This window comes from Salvelinus fontinalis, chromosome 3 (genome assembly GCF_029448725.1).
Source record: "Salvelinus fontinalis isolate EN_2023a chromosome 3, ASM2944872v1, whole genome shotgun sequence".
Lineage (NCBI taxonomy): Eukaryota > Metazoa > Chordata > Actinopteri > Salmoniformes > Salmonidae > Salvelinus > Salvelinus fontinalis.
The window spans coordinates 57362595-57376463 of NC_074667.1; the positions used below are offsets into that span (position 1 = coordinate 57362595).

The 13869-nt window shown below is 45.7% G+C and overlaps 1 protein-coding gene across 5 annotated transcripts in view; it reads left to right on the forward strand.

The window, feature by feature from the left end:
- Positions 1-13869, forward strand: part of LOC129851167 (kazrin-like) — a 443431-nt gene that overhangs the window by 399699 nt on the left and 29863 nt on the right. For 4 of the 5 annotated variants that reach the window (XM_055917514.1, XM_055917519.1, XM_055917516.1 and 1 more), the window contains one exon: positions 11221-11418. The exons of the other annotated variant lie outside the window; for it this stretch is intronic. In XM_055917514.1, coding sequence (XP_055773489.1) covers positions 11221-11418 — 198 coding nt within the window. The remainder of the gene's footprint in view (positions 1-11220; positions 11419-13869) is intronic. 5 annotated transcript variants of the gene reach the window in all.

The window sequence follows — 13869 nt, forward strand, 5'->3', positions numbered from 1 at the left end:
AGGACCTAGAACTAGCATCTCTGTTTTGTCCGAGTTTGGAGCTTCACCATGTTTCATCGAAATGTACAGCTTTGTATCGTCTGCATAGCAGTGAAAGTTAACATTATGTTTCCAAATGACATCACCAAGAGGTAAAATATATAGTCAAAACAATAGTGGTCCTAAAACGTAACCTTGAGGAACACCGAAATGTACAGTTGATTTGTCAAAGGACAAACCATCCACAGAAACAAACTGATATCTTTCTGACAGATAAGATCAAAACCAGGCCAGAACTTGTCCGTGTAGACCAATTTGGGATTCGAATCTCTCCAAAAGAATGTGGAGATGAATGGTATCAAAAGCAGCACTAAGGTCTAGGAGCACGAGGACAGATGCAGAGCCTTGGACTGACGCCATTAAAAGGTAATTTTCCGGCCTCCTGGGTGGCGCAGTGGTCTAGGGCACTGCATCACATCGCAGCGCTAGCTGTGCCACCTGAGTCTCTGGGTTCGCGCCCAGGCTCTGTCGCAGCCGGCCGCGACCGGGAGGTCCGTGGGGCGACGCACAATTGGCCGGTGGATAGGGAAGTATTTATTATTTGTTCAACAGGAGGGCCAAGCACAGGAAGCAGCTCTTTCAGTAGTTTAGTTGGAATAGGGTCCAGTATGCAGCTTGAAGGTTTAGAGGCCATGACTATTTTCATCAATGTGTCAAGAGATATAGTATTAAAAAACGTGTGTCTCCATTTATCAAAGGTCCTGGAAGTTTTGGGCAGACTCAGGACAACTGAGCTTTAGAGAAATATGCAGATTTAAAGAGGAGTCTGTAATTTGCTTTCTAATGATCATGATCTTTTCGTCAAAGAAGTTCATGAATTTATCACTGCTGAAGTGAAAGCCATCCTCTCTTGGGGAATGCTGCTTTTTAGTTAGCTTTACGACAGTATCAAAAATGTATTTTTGATTGTTCTTATTCTCCTCAATTAAGTTGGAAAAATAGGATGATCGAGCAGTAGTGAGGGCTCTTTGATACTGCACGGTACTGTCTTTCCAAGCCAATTGGAAGACTTCCAGTTTGGTGTAGCGCCATTTCCGTTCCAATTTTCTGGAAGCTTGCTTCAGGGCTCGAGTATTTTCTGTATACCAGGGAGCTAGTTTCTTATGACAAATATTTTTTGTTTTTAGGGGTGCAACTGCATCTAGGGTATTACGCAAGGTTACATTTAGTTCCTCAGTTAGGTGGTTAACCATTTTTGTACTCTGACGTCCTTGGGTAGGTGGAGGGAGTCTGGAAGGGCATCTAGGAATCTTTGGGTTGTCTGAGAATTTATAGCACAGCTTTTGATGATCCTTGGTTGGGGTCTGAGCAGATTATTTGTTGTGATTGCAAATGTAATAAAATGGTGGTTCGATAGTCCAGAATTATGAGGAAAAACATTAAGATACACACTATTTATTCCACGGGACAAAACTAGGTCCAGAGTATGACTGTGGCAGTGATTAGGTCGGGAGACATGTTGGACAAAACCCACTGAGTCGATGATGGCTCCGAAAGCCTTTTGGAGTGGGTCTGTGGAATTTTCCATGTGAATATTAAAGTCACCAAAAATGTGAATACTATCTGCCATGACTACAGGGTCCGATTGGAATTCAGGGAACACATCTCATTCGCATAGAGTTTATCAGGCTATTGATTGTGGCCTGTGGAATGTTGTTAGACTCCTCGTCAATGGCTGTGCGAAGTTGCGGGAACTGGAACAGGCTGTCGTACACGTCAATCCAGAGCATCCCACACATGCTCAATGGGTAACATGTCTGGTGAGTATGCAGGCCATGGAAGAACTGGGACATTTTCAGCTTCCAAGAATTGTGTACAGATCCTTGCGACATGGGGCCATGCATTTTCATGCTGAAACATGAGGTGATGGTGGCGGATGAATGGCACGACAATGGGACTGAGGATCTCGTCATGATATCTCTGTGCATTCAAATTGCCATCGATAAAATTGATTTGTGTCTGAATACTGTAGCTTATGCCTGCCCATACCATAACGCGCCACCATGGGGCACTCTGTTCACAATGTTGACATCAGCAAACCGCTCGCCAACACAACGCCATCTGCCCAGTACAGTTGAAACCGGGCGTGCCAGTGGTCATCATAGGTGAGCATTTTCCCACTGAAGTCGGTTACGATGCCAAACTGCAGTCAGGTCAAGACCCTGGTGAGGACGACGAGCACGTAGATGAGCTTCCCTGAGACGGTTTCTGACAGTTTTGTGCAGAAATTCTTTGGTTGTGCAAACCCACAGTTTCATCAGGTGTCCGGATAGCTGGTCTCAAACGATCCCGCAGGTGAAGAAGCCAGATATGGAGGTCCTGGGCTGGTGTGGTTAAACGTGGTCTGTGGTTGTGAGGCCAGTTGAATGTACTGTCAAATTCTCTAAAATTACGTTGGAGGTGGCATATGGTAGAGAAATTAGCATTCAATTCTCTGGTAACAGCTCTGGTGAATATTCCTGCAGTCAGCATGTCAATTGCACGCTCCCTCAAAACATTGTTTTGGGTGAAAAATTGCACATTTTAGAGTGGTATTTTATTGTCCCCAGCACAAGGTGCACCTGTGTAATGTTCATTTAGTTTAATCAGCTTCTTGATATGCCATACATTCAAAAAATGTGTAATTTAGCAGATGCTCTTATCGAGAGAAACTTACAGTAGTGAGTGCATACATTTTTTCACACTGGTCCCACGTGGGAATCAAACCCACAACCTTGGCATTGCAAGCACCATGGTCTACCAATTGAGCCACACAAGGTAGATTGATTGTCTTGGCAAAATACATTCTCACTAACAGGGATGTAAATAAATTTCAGCCCAACATTTTAGAGAAATAAGCTTTTTGTGCTTATGCCAAATTTTGAGGATCTTTAATTTCAGATCAGGAAACATGGGAGCAACACTTTACATGTTGTGTTTATATTTTTTTTCAGTGTACTTTGTTATATATATTAACTAAAGTAGACTCTTACCAGCTCTAACCACCTTGAGCTGTCTTCCATCCTGCAGTACCCACACTGTCTCTCAATTAGAGAAAGCGGCCCATGCAGTGTGTGTAAATGGGTATGTTAAATAGTATTTTCCAAGGTCAATAATGCTGTTAGGTGCACTGTTAGTACTGCAAGAATAATGTGAAGTGTTTGAAAATGTAAATGTAAAAAAAATATTAATACAATATCTGAGTTTGGTTATTATATTTTGAAAGGACCACGGTTTGCCTAATCATGTAAGCTCTTTCTCCCTGTTGTTGGCTGACTAATTCCCTGCTATAACAAACCAGAGGAACATAACATAGTACATTTATTACACTGAATATTGCAGGCAGAGAGGCAAATAATGAATTGTCATACCGCGTCAATCTAACAGGGTCCGTGGAGATGCTTATTAAGATGAAATAGAGGTCTGCACACATTAACCACTGGATAATGGACAGTTTCACACTGTATTGGAGGTGTCGTGTCTGTGCAAGAGTACAGCTCCTCTCAGTTAGGACAGTAGGACATATTTGTAGGAGATATTTGATGTCACTCCGGTCAGTGATGTGGCTACCTGGCACAGGGAGAGGAGTTGCCATATGATCATAGCCTCCAGCATAGTAACACATGTAGGCCAAGGAAGGATGGTGGGTGACACCTGCCCAGAAATTCTTACACAGCATGCTACATAGAAGTAGAGCAGATGGCTGCTGTCAAGAATGTGTTTGACACTCGTATCAAACTCACAGCACAGGTAGTCATCTACAGTAGTTAATACCTCTGGCCCCAGCCCTCTTTTAGCCACAAGACCTGTCTGTTCAGTAAGCTGTGTCCCGTCTCTCTCTGTGTCTGATTGGAGAAGCCAGAGAGAGAAGAGGACAGGTTGATGGCCTGGTCAGAGCAGCCCTGATGCTAGACACTCTAATGGAGGGAGGCATGGCTCAGACTGGAGTAATTGAGTGAAGAGACTAGTGACCTTCTCTCCTCAGGGAGGTAGCTAATGGAACAGGCATGCTCCCTGTCTACTGGTGGTGCTAAGACTAAGACTGGAGTCAGGAAGACGATGACAACAACAACAACAACAATGCAATGGGTGCACTATACACACACATACACATGGATTTTGTGTTGTATATATGTGGTAGTAAAGTAGGGGCCTGAGGGCACTTATTGTTTTGTCAAATCTGTTGTAAAATTTATTGTAATGGTTTTTAAATTGTATAACTGCCTTAATTCTGCTGGACCCCAGGAAGAATAGCTGCTGCCTTGGCAGGAACTAATGGGGATCCATAATAAATACAAATACAAATGGGATTGTCAACCGGCCAGGGCACATTATGGCCAGTAAAGTACATACAATTTATTTTGGCTTATTCTTCAATAGTGTATACTAAAAGATGACCTCTGAGGCTTGTCCCTCATGTGTGCCTGTGTATTGTGTGAGAACAGACAAACAGACATAAATCATTTCATGCTTTGCATGTCTTTACAAAAAACCCAACTGACCCCACAAACACACTCCCTCTCACAGCCCTCAGTTGACAGCCCTCAGTGTGGTTTAAGTGTCCAGTACGACACGATGTGTAGCCTCTTTTCTTCTGATGATGTCCCTGCCAACTGGCTTTTCCACACTGAAATGGCCACGTTGCCTCTGGGGGAAAATAAAGAAGATTCTAAAGGTTTTGCTTTGCCTTGCCTTAATTTCATCCTGACTTTAAGTCAGGCAGGGAGGGAGGCAAGGGAACCTAAAAAAGGAGTGATTATGCAGCTCAGAGCTGACAGTGGGGGAGTAATGGCAGGATCAATGGAAAAGTGTATTTGAGGGAATTATAGTGCTGATTGCTTGTGCTTAAATCACCCTCTGTTCTGTTCCCACAGTATCTAGAGAATCTCTGAGTGCTCACCATGTGTCTGTCTTTCTTATGTTGAGTCACATTGGATGGCTCTGATCCAACTGCTCTGCTATAGTTGGTGCAGATGCATACACTCTACAACGCTGGTGATAATGACAATTTCCTTCAAGTAGCCTACTTACCCATACATATAATTCTACAAGAGCATTATCATAATACACATATATGACATCAGATTTAGAGTTAAACTGTCCTAAAACACTATTCAATTCAAGGGGCTTTATTGGCATGGGAAACATATGTTAACATTGCCAAAGCAAGTGAAGTAGATAATATGCAAAGTGAAATAAACAATAAAAATTAACAGTAAACATTACACTCACAGAAGTTCCAAAAGAATAAAGACATTACAAATGTCATACTATGTATATTTTTACAGGGTTGTAACGATGTACAAATGGTTAAAGAACAAAAGGGAAAATAAATAAGCATAAATATGGGTTGTATTTTCAATGGTGTTTGTTCTTCACTGGTTGACCTTTTCTTGTGGCAACAGGTCAAAAATCTTGCTCTGTGATTACACACTGTGGTATGTCACCCAGTAGATATGGGAGTTTATTAAAATCGGGTTTGTTTTCGAATTCTCTGTGGATCTGTGTAATCTGAGGGAAATATGTCTCTCTAATATGGTCATACATTTGGGCAGGATGTTAGGAAGTGCAGCTCAGTTTCCATCTCATTTTGTGGGCAGTGTGCACATAGCCTGTCTTCTCTTGAGAGCCAGGTCTGCCTATGGCGGGCTTTCTTAATAGAAAGACTATGCTCACTGAGTCTGTACATAGTCAAAGCTTTCCTTAAGTTTGGGTCAGTCACAGTGGTCAGGTATTCTGCCATTGTGTACTCTCTGTTTAGGGCCAAATAGCTTTCTAGTTTGCTCTGTTTTTTTGTTAATACTTTCCAATGTGTCAAGTAATTATCTTTTTGTTTTCTCATGATTTGCTTGGGTCTAATTGTGCTGCTGTCCTGGGGCTCTGTGGGGTGTGTTTGTGTTTGTGAACAGAGCCCCAGGACCAGCTTGCTTTGGGGACTCTTCTCCAGGTTCATCTCTCTGTAGGTGATTAATTGTTATGGAAGGTTTGGGAATTGCTTCCTTTTAGGTGGGTGTAGAATTTAACAGCTATTTTCTGGATTTTGATAATTAGTGGGTATCGGCCTAATTCTGCTCTGCATGCATTATTTTGTGTTCTACGTTTTACATGGAGGATATTTTTGCAGAATTCTGCATGCAGAGTCTCAATTTGGTGTTTGTCCCATTTTGTGAATTCTTGGTTGGTGAGCGGACCTCAGACCTCACAATCATAAAGGGCAATGGGTTCTATGACTGATTCAAGTATTTTTAGCCAGATCCTAATTGGTATGTCGAATTTTATGTTCCTTTTGATGGCATAGAATGCCCTTCTTGCCTTGTCTTTCAGATCGTTCACAGCTTTGTAGAAGTTACCTGTGGCGCTGATGTTTAGGCTGAGGTATGTATCGTTTTTAGTGTGCTCTAGGGCAACGGTGTCTAGATGGAATTTGTATTTGTGGTCCTGGCGACTGGATCTTTTTTGGAACATTATTTTGGTTTTACTGAGATTTACTGTCACGGCCCAGGTCTGGCAGAATCTGTGCAGAAGATCTAGGTGCTGTTGGAGGCCCTCCTTGGTTGGTGACAGAAGCACCAGATCATCAGCAAACAGTAGACATTTGACTTCAGATTCTAGTAGGGTGAGGCCGGGTGCTGCAGACTTTTCTAGTGCCCTCGCCAATTCATTGATATATATGTTGAAGAGGGTGGGGCTTAAGCTGCATCCCTGTCTCACCCCACGGCCCTGTGGGAAGAAATGTGTGTGTTTTTGCCAAATTTAACCGCACACTTGTTGTTTGTGTACATGGATTTTATGTTGTATGTTTTCCCCCAACACCACTTTCTATCAATTTGTATAGCAGACCCTCATGCCAAATTGAGTTGAAGGCTTTTTTGAAATCAACAAAGCATGAGAAGACTTTGCCTTTGTTTTGGTTTGTTTGTCTGTCATTTAGGGTTTGCAGGGTAAATACGTGATCTGTCATACGATAATTTGTTAAAAAGACAATTTGACATTTGCTCAGTACATTGTTTTCATTGAGCAAATGTACGAGTCTGTGTCACGCCCTGACCATAGAGAGATGTTTATTCTCTATGCTGGTTAGGTCGGGGTGTGATTAAGGGTGGGTTATCTAGGGGAATTATATATCTATATTGGCCTGGTATGGTTCCCAATCAGAGGCAACTGTTTATCGTTGTCTCTGATTGGGGGATCATATTTAGGTAGCCATTTCCCCATTGTGCTTTGTGGGATCTTGACTATGTATAGTTGCCTGTGAGCATTATTGTAGCTTCACGTTGCGTTCTGTTCGTTTATTGTTTTGTTTTGCTTTGAGGTTCACATAGAAATAAAGATGTGGAAACCAGATCACGCTGCGCTTTGGTCCAGTTATTATGACGATCGTGACAGTCTGCTGTTAATGATAATGAAGCAGATTTTTCCATAGTTGCTGTTGACGCATATCCCACGGTAGTTATTGAGGTCAAGTTTGTCTCCACTTTTGTGGATTGGGGTGATCAGTCCTTGGTTCCAAATATTGGGGAAGATGCCAGAGCTAAGGATGATGTTAAAGAGTTTTGGTATAGCCAATTGGATTTTGTTGTCTGTATATTTGATCATTTCATTGAGGATACCATCAACACCACAGGCCTTTTTGGGTTAGAGGGTTTTTATTTTGTCCTGTAGTTCATTCAAGGTAATTGGAGAATCCAGTGGGTTCCGGTAGTCTTTAATAGTTGATTCTAAGATTTGTATTTGATCATGTATATGTTTTTGCTGTTTGTTCTTTGTTATTTGTTATACACTCTCCATTGTATGGAAGGTTATACCATGACTGCATGTACTATCACCTATGGGAATAAGATTATTCACATTTTGTATTATTATTATTTTTATCTTCCACATTAGCAACCTTGATACTAACACAGATTACTATAACAGCACAGTTAGTACCACAGATTACTATAACAGCACAGCTAGTACAACAGATTACTCTAACAGCACGGTTAGTACCACATATTACTCTAACAGCACAGTTAGTACCACAGATTACTAACAGCACAGTTAATTCTACAGATTACTAGAACAGTACAGTTAGTATCACAGATTACTCTAACAGAACAGTTAATTCTACAGATTACTAGAACAGTACAGTTAGTATCACAGATTACCCTAACAGAACAGTTAATTCTACAGATTACTCTAACAGAACAGTTAATTCTACAGATTACTCTAACAGAACAGTTCATTCTACAGTTAACTATAACAGCACAGTTACTATTCTTATTTTCATGTTTTTGTTTTACCTTGTGTTATTTTTGGTACTAAATTGATATTGATTACTGCATTGTTGGGTTTGGAACTTGCAAGGCTCTGTACTGCACGTGACAATAACACTTGAAACTACGACTGCAGTTCATCTGAAAAGCACATAACTGCCTGGGATGCATACTTCTACTTGTGTCTGGCTGCTCTGCTCTACACAGCTAACAAAGACGGCAGCTGGGCTCGCCTGCAACAAATAAGAAAGCCTGTAGGTAAACAGATGAATAAGTGGATTTAGCCGTCAAGAAGGCTGTGAAAGATTGCTCTCTCCAGGATACTACCTCCTTATGCCATGTACAATACAGAGTTGCTGCCTAGCGCGTCTCTCCACAGCCAGAGTCGACAGTGACCGATGGACTGTCCCTTTCTCTCTTATCTGGGTCTCTGCAGCCCCACGTCGTCTGGCTACAGGCCCTTACACACACTCTTTCTCTGTTCGCACACAGCTCCCCTACACCCTCATACCGGAGAAGACTTGCCAGTGAAGTTTTGAAATATTTATTATCTATCGTCATGCAACATCACCGAGTGCCAAGTCAATCTCCTGGTTCAGTTACTGTACACAACCAATGCGTAGCACCTATCTGTGTAATGTACATCAAGTACAGTATGAATGCCAAAACACACTGCGGCTCTCAGGCCTTGTCAATGCCCTTGGATATCTTTGACTAGAGGAAGGATAGTGGCCAAAACTGTCTGATTTTTACATGCTGTCTCCCAGGTACCAACCAGCCCTGTTCCCTACCCTGCTTAGGGCAGGAAGTGTTTTGGCTGCTGTTGGTATAACTTCTGCTCAGTCATACAAACATTGTGCATTGTTTTGAACCATGATACTGTATATATTCTAGAATCTTTAGTGTGAAAATATAACTCATTATGACAAGTTAATGTCTTTGTTGTGGTGTGCGGCCCGGCCCTTACTGGGGTGAAATAGAAGCTCTAAACTAACCTCAGCTAGTCGATTCCTTGTATCTTATGAAATGGAGGCCTTGACTCCTCTGTTCAGTTCAGGATCTTTGTGTTCAGCGTTTCTTGCCTTGGTAAATGTGCTTGTGTATTAGGAGATACTGTGCCAATTACTGTCTTCGGATTCTCTGTGTTGTATCCTTGGTATCCTGCTCTTGTTTATCGCTCTAAGTCCCTTGCTCCCAGAGGGCTGTGACGCAGTTTGTCAGTGGAAAGGCACGGAGCTTGCGTTACAGATATATTTTTTTTATAGAGTCTTATCAAACTACTGTCTCTCACTGGCTCTGCAGCCCTGCCAATTTGTCCTGACACTGTCACTCCTCGTCTACCTCTATCGCTCATCACCCATGGCTTCAGCTTACAGCCTGCTGTGTGTGAGTACTGTTGTGTGTGTGTGTGTGTGTGTGTGTGTGTGTGTGTGTGTGTGTGTGTGTGTGTGTGTGTGTGTGTGTGTGTGTGTGTGTGTGTGTGTGTGTGTGTGTGTGTGTGTGTGTGTGTGTGTGTGTGTGTGCGTACCGAGTGTGTACTCGTGAATCCCACTGGGCACAGACATCAATTCAACGTCTATTCCACATTGGTTCAACGTAATTTAATTGGAATGACGTGAAAAAAAGCATTCATTCAACCGGTGTGTACCCAGTGGGAGGTGTTGCTGTGGGTTTTCCACTCTAAATATTTTCTTATGCTTCGTACTCACACTGTTTCTGCTCCGCTCCCTTTGTAACCCTGTTACACACCTCCCTCCTCTCCCTTTGTAACCCTGTTACACACCTCCCTCCTCTCCATTTGTAACCCTGTTACACACCTCCTCTCCCTTTGTAACCCTGTTACACACCTCCTCTCCCTTTGTAACCCTGTTACACACCTCCTCTCCCATTTGTAACCCTGTTACACACCTCCCTCCTCTCCCTTTGTAACCCTGTTACACACCTCCTCTCCCATTTGTAACCCTGTTACACACCTCCCTCCTCTCCCTTTGTAACCCTGTTACACACCTCCTCTCCCATTTGTAACCCTGTTACACACCTCCTCTCCCATTTGTAACCCTGTTACACACCTCCCTCCTCTCCCTTTGTAACCCTGTTACACACCTCCTCTCCCATTTGTAACCCTGTTACACACCTCCCTCCTCTCCCTTTGTAACCCTGTTACACACCTCCCTCCTCTCCCTTTGTAACCCTGTTACACACCTCCTCTCCCTTTGTAACCCTGTTACACACCTCCTCTCCCATTTGTAACCCTGTTACACACCTCCCTCCTCTCCCTTTGTAACCCTGTTACACACCTCCTCTCCCATTTGTAACCCTGTTACACACCTCCCTCCTCTCCCTTTGTAACCCTGTTACACACCTCCCTCTCCCATTTGTAACCCTGTTACACACCTCCCTCCTCTCCCTTTGTAACCCTGTTACACACCTCCTCTCCCATTTGTAACCCTGTTACACACCTCCCTCCTCTCCCTTTGTAACCCTGTTACACACCTCCTCTCCCATTTGTAACCCTGTTACACACCTCCCTCCTCTCCCTTTGTAACCCTGTTACACACCTCCTCTCCCATTTGTAACCCTGTTACACACCTCCCTCCACTCCCTTTGTAACCCTGTTACACTCTCCCTCCTCTCCCTTTGTAACCCTGTTACACACCTCCTCTCCCATTTGTAACCATGTACACACCTCCCTCCTCTCCCTTTGTAACATTGTTACACACCTCCTCTCCCCTTTGTAACCCTGTTACACACCTCCTCTCCCCTTTGTAACCCTGTTACACACCTCCTCCCCCTCCTTCCCCACCCCTCTCTCATTATTTCACCTCTCTCTCTCTCTCTCTCTCTCTCTCTCTCTCTCTCTCTCTCTCTCTCTCTCTCTCTCTCTCTCTCCTCTCTCTCTCTCTCTCTCTCTCTCTCTCTCTCTCTCTCTCTCTCTCTCTCTCTCTAGTGTTGCTGCGTGAGGAGGTGGCCCAGCTGCAGGAAGAGGTGCACCTGTTGCGGCAGATGAAGGACATGTTGAGTAAGGACCTGGAGGAGACCCAGGGCCAGGGAGGCTGCTCCTCCCACCTCCTCTCTGACACTGAGCTCCGCGTGCAGATGGGAGACAAGGAGCAGGAGCTGGACCGCGTCAAGGAGGCCTTACAAGGTCAGGGGGAACCCTGTGGTGCTCACCTATTCCCCTGCTAGTCCTTCCTGAGCCCTACCTCGCTCTCCTACCCTACAGTCCTAGCTGAGTCCAACCCTGATAGTACTACCTGAGTCCTACCCTCCTATCCTATCCTACTGTCCTACCATAGTCATACCTTACTTTCCTACCTTACTAGTCCTACCTGAGTCCTACCCTACTGTCCTACCCTGCTGGTCCTAGCTGAGTTGTACCCTACTTTCCTACCTGAGTACTACCCTACTGTCCTATAAGTCCTATTCTACTGTCCTACCTGAGTCATACCCTACTGTCCTACCCTGCTAGTACTACCTGAGTCATACCCTACTGTCCTACCTTGCTATTCCTACCTGAGTCGTACCCTACTGTCCTACTTGAGTTCTACCCTAATGTCCTACCTGAGTCATACCCAACTGGTCCTACCTTGCTATTCCTACCTGAGTCGTACCCTACTGTCCTACCTGAGTTCTACCCTAATGTCCTACCTGAGTCATACCCAACTGGTCCTACCTTGCTATTCCTACCTGAGTCATACCCTACTGTCCTACCTGAGTTCTACCCTAATGTCCTACCTGAGTCATACCCAACTGGTCCTACCTTGCTATTCCTACCTGAGTCGTAACCTACTGTCCTACCTGAGTTCTACCCTAATGTCCTACCTGGGTCATACCCAACTGTCCTACCTTGCTATTCCTACCTGAGTCGTACCCTACTGTCCTACCTTGCTATTCCTACCTGAGTCCTGCCCTTACTGTACTACCTTGCTATTCCTACTATCAGTTTATCACTCAACACTCGATCAGTCAATCCCTTTAAAACATGTATCTGACCTAAATGCGTCTGGTATGCCCCATATGTTTATCAGTGAAGGCTCCTCAGAGGAGGAAGGGGAGGACCAATCTCCTCAGTGAATTTCAGAAAAATAATCAAATAAAATGTCAAATGTTATCCGTTTTTAGAGAAAACTAAATAAAAACTAAATATATTCACGTCATCAAACAATTGATTAAAACACACTGTTTTGCAATGAAGGTCTACAGTAGCCTCAGCAGCACTCTGTAGGGTAGCACAATGGTGTAGCCGGAGGACAGCTAGCTTCTGTCCTCCTCTGGGTACATTGACTTCAATTCAAAACTGAGGAGGCTCATCATGGTTCTCACCCTCTGACAGTATCCCCCCAAAGGTGCTGACTCCCGCCGCAAAACCTGACTCTAAAGGGGTCCGGGTGGGCTTCCTTTACGGCGGTGGCTCTGGTGCGGGATGTAAACCCCCCTCCGCCTCTGGCGGCACCTCTGGTGTGGGGACCCTCGCCGCCGACCCCGAACTCGGGACCCTTGTAGCGGGCCCCGGACTGGGAACCCTCGTTGCGGGCCCCGGACTGGGAACCCTCGTTGCCGGGCCCCGGACTGGGCATCCTCGTTGCCGGGCCCCGGACTGGGCACCCTCGTTGCGGGCCCCGGACTGGGCACCCTCGTTGCGGGCCCCGGACTGGGCACCCTCGTTGCGGGCCCCGGACTGGGAACCCTCGTTGCGGGCCCCGGACTGGGAACCCTCGTTGCGGGCCCCGGACTGGGAACCCTCGTTGCGGGCCCCGGACTGGGAACCCTCGTTGCGGGCCCCGGACTGGGCACCCTCGTTGCGGGCTCCGGACTGGAGGCCGTCGCTGGAGGCTCCGGACTGGAGAACGTCGTTTGAGGCTCCGGACTGGAGGCTTCGTGCCATGGATCATCACTGGAGGCTTCTTGCCCTGGATCATCACTGGAAGCTTTTTGCCATGGATCATCACTGGAGGCTTTTGCCATGGATCATCACTGGAGGCTTCGTGCCATGGATCATCACTGGAGGCTTCTTGCCATGGATCATCACTGGAGGCTTCGTGCCATGGATCATCACTGGAGGCTTCGTGCCATGGATCATTACTGGAGGGAGGAGACGTATGGGCAGTCTGGTACGTTGAGATGCCACAGGGCTCACCAGGCTTGGGAGACATACGGGAGGATTAGTTCTAGGCGCAGGCACAGGACTCACCAGGCTGGAAAGACATACAGGAGGCCCTGTCCTAGGCAGAGGCACCGGATACATTGGGCCGTGGAGGCGCACTGGAGGTCTTGAGCGTAGAGCCTGCACAACCCGTCCTGGCTGGATGGTTATTTTCGCCCTGCGGATGCGGGCACAGGACGCACTGGGCTGTGCAAACGCACCGGAGACACAGTGCGCAGAGCCGGCGCAGGATATCCCGAGCCGTAGAGACGTACTGGCGGCCAGATGCGCTGAGCCAGCATCCTCCGACCTGGCTGGATGCCCACTCTAGCCCGGCTGATTCGGGGAGCTGGAAGTTAGCGCACTGGGCTGTGCACGCGCACTGGAGACACCGTGCGCTCCACCGCATAACATGGTGCCTGACCAGTACGACGCTCGCCACGGTAAGCACGG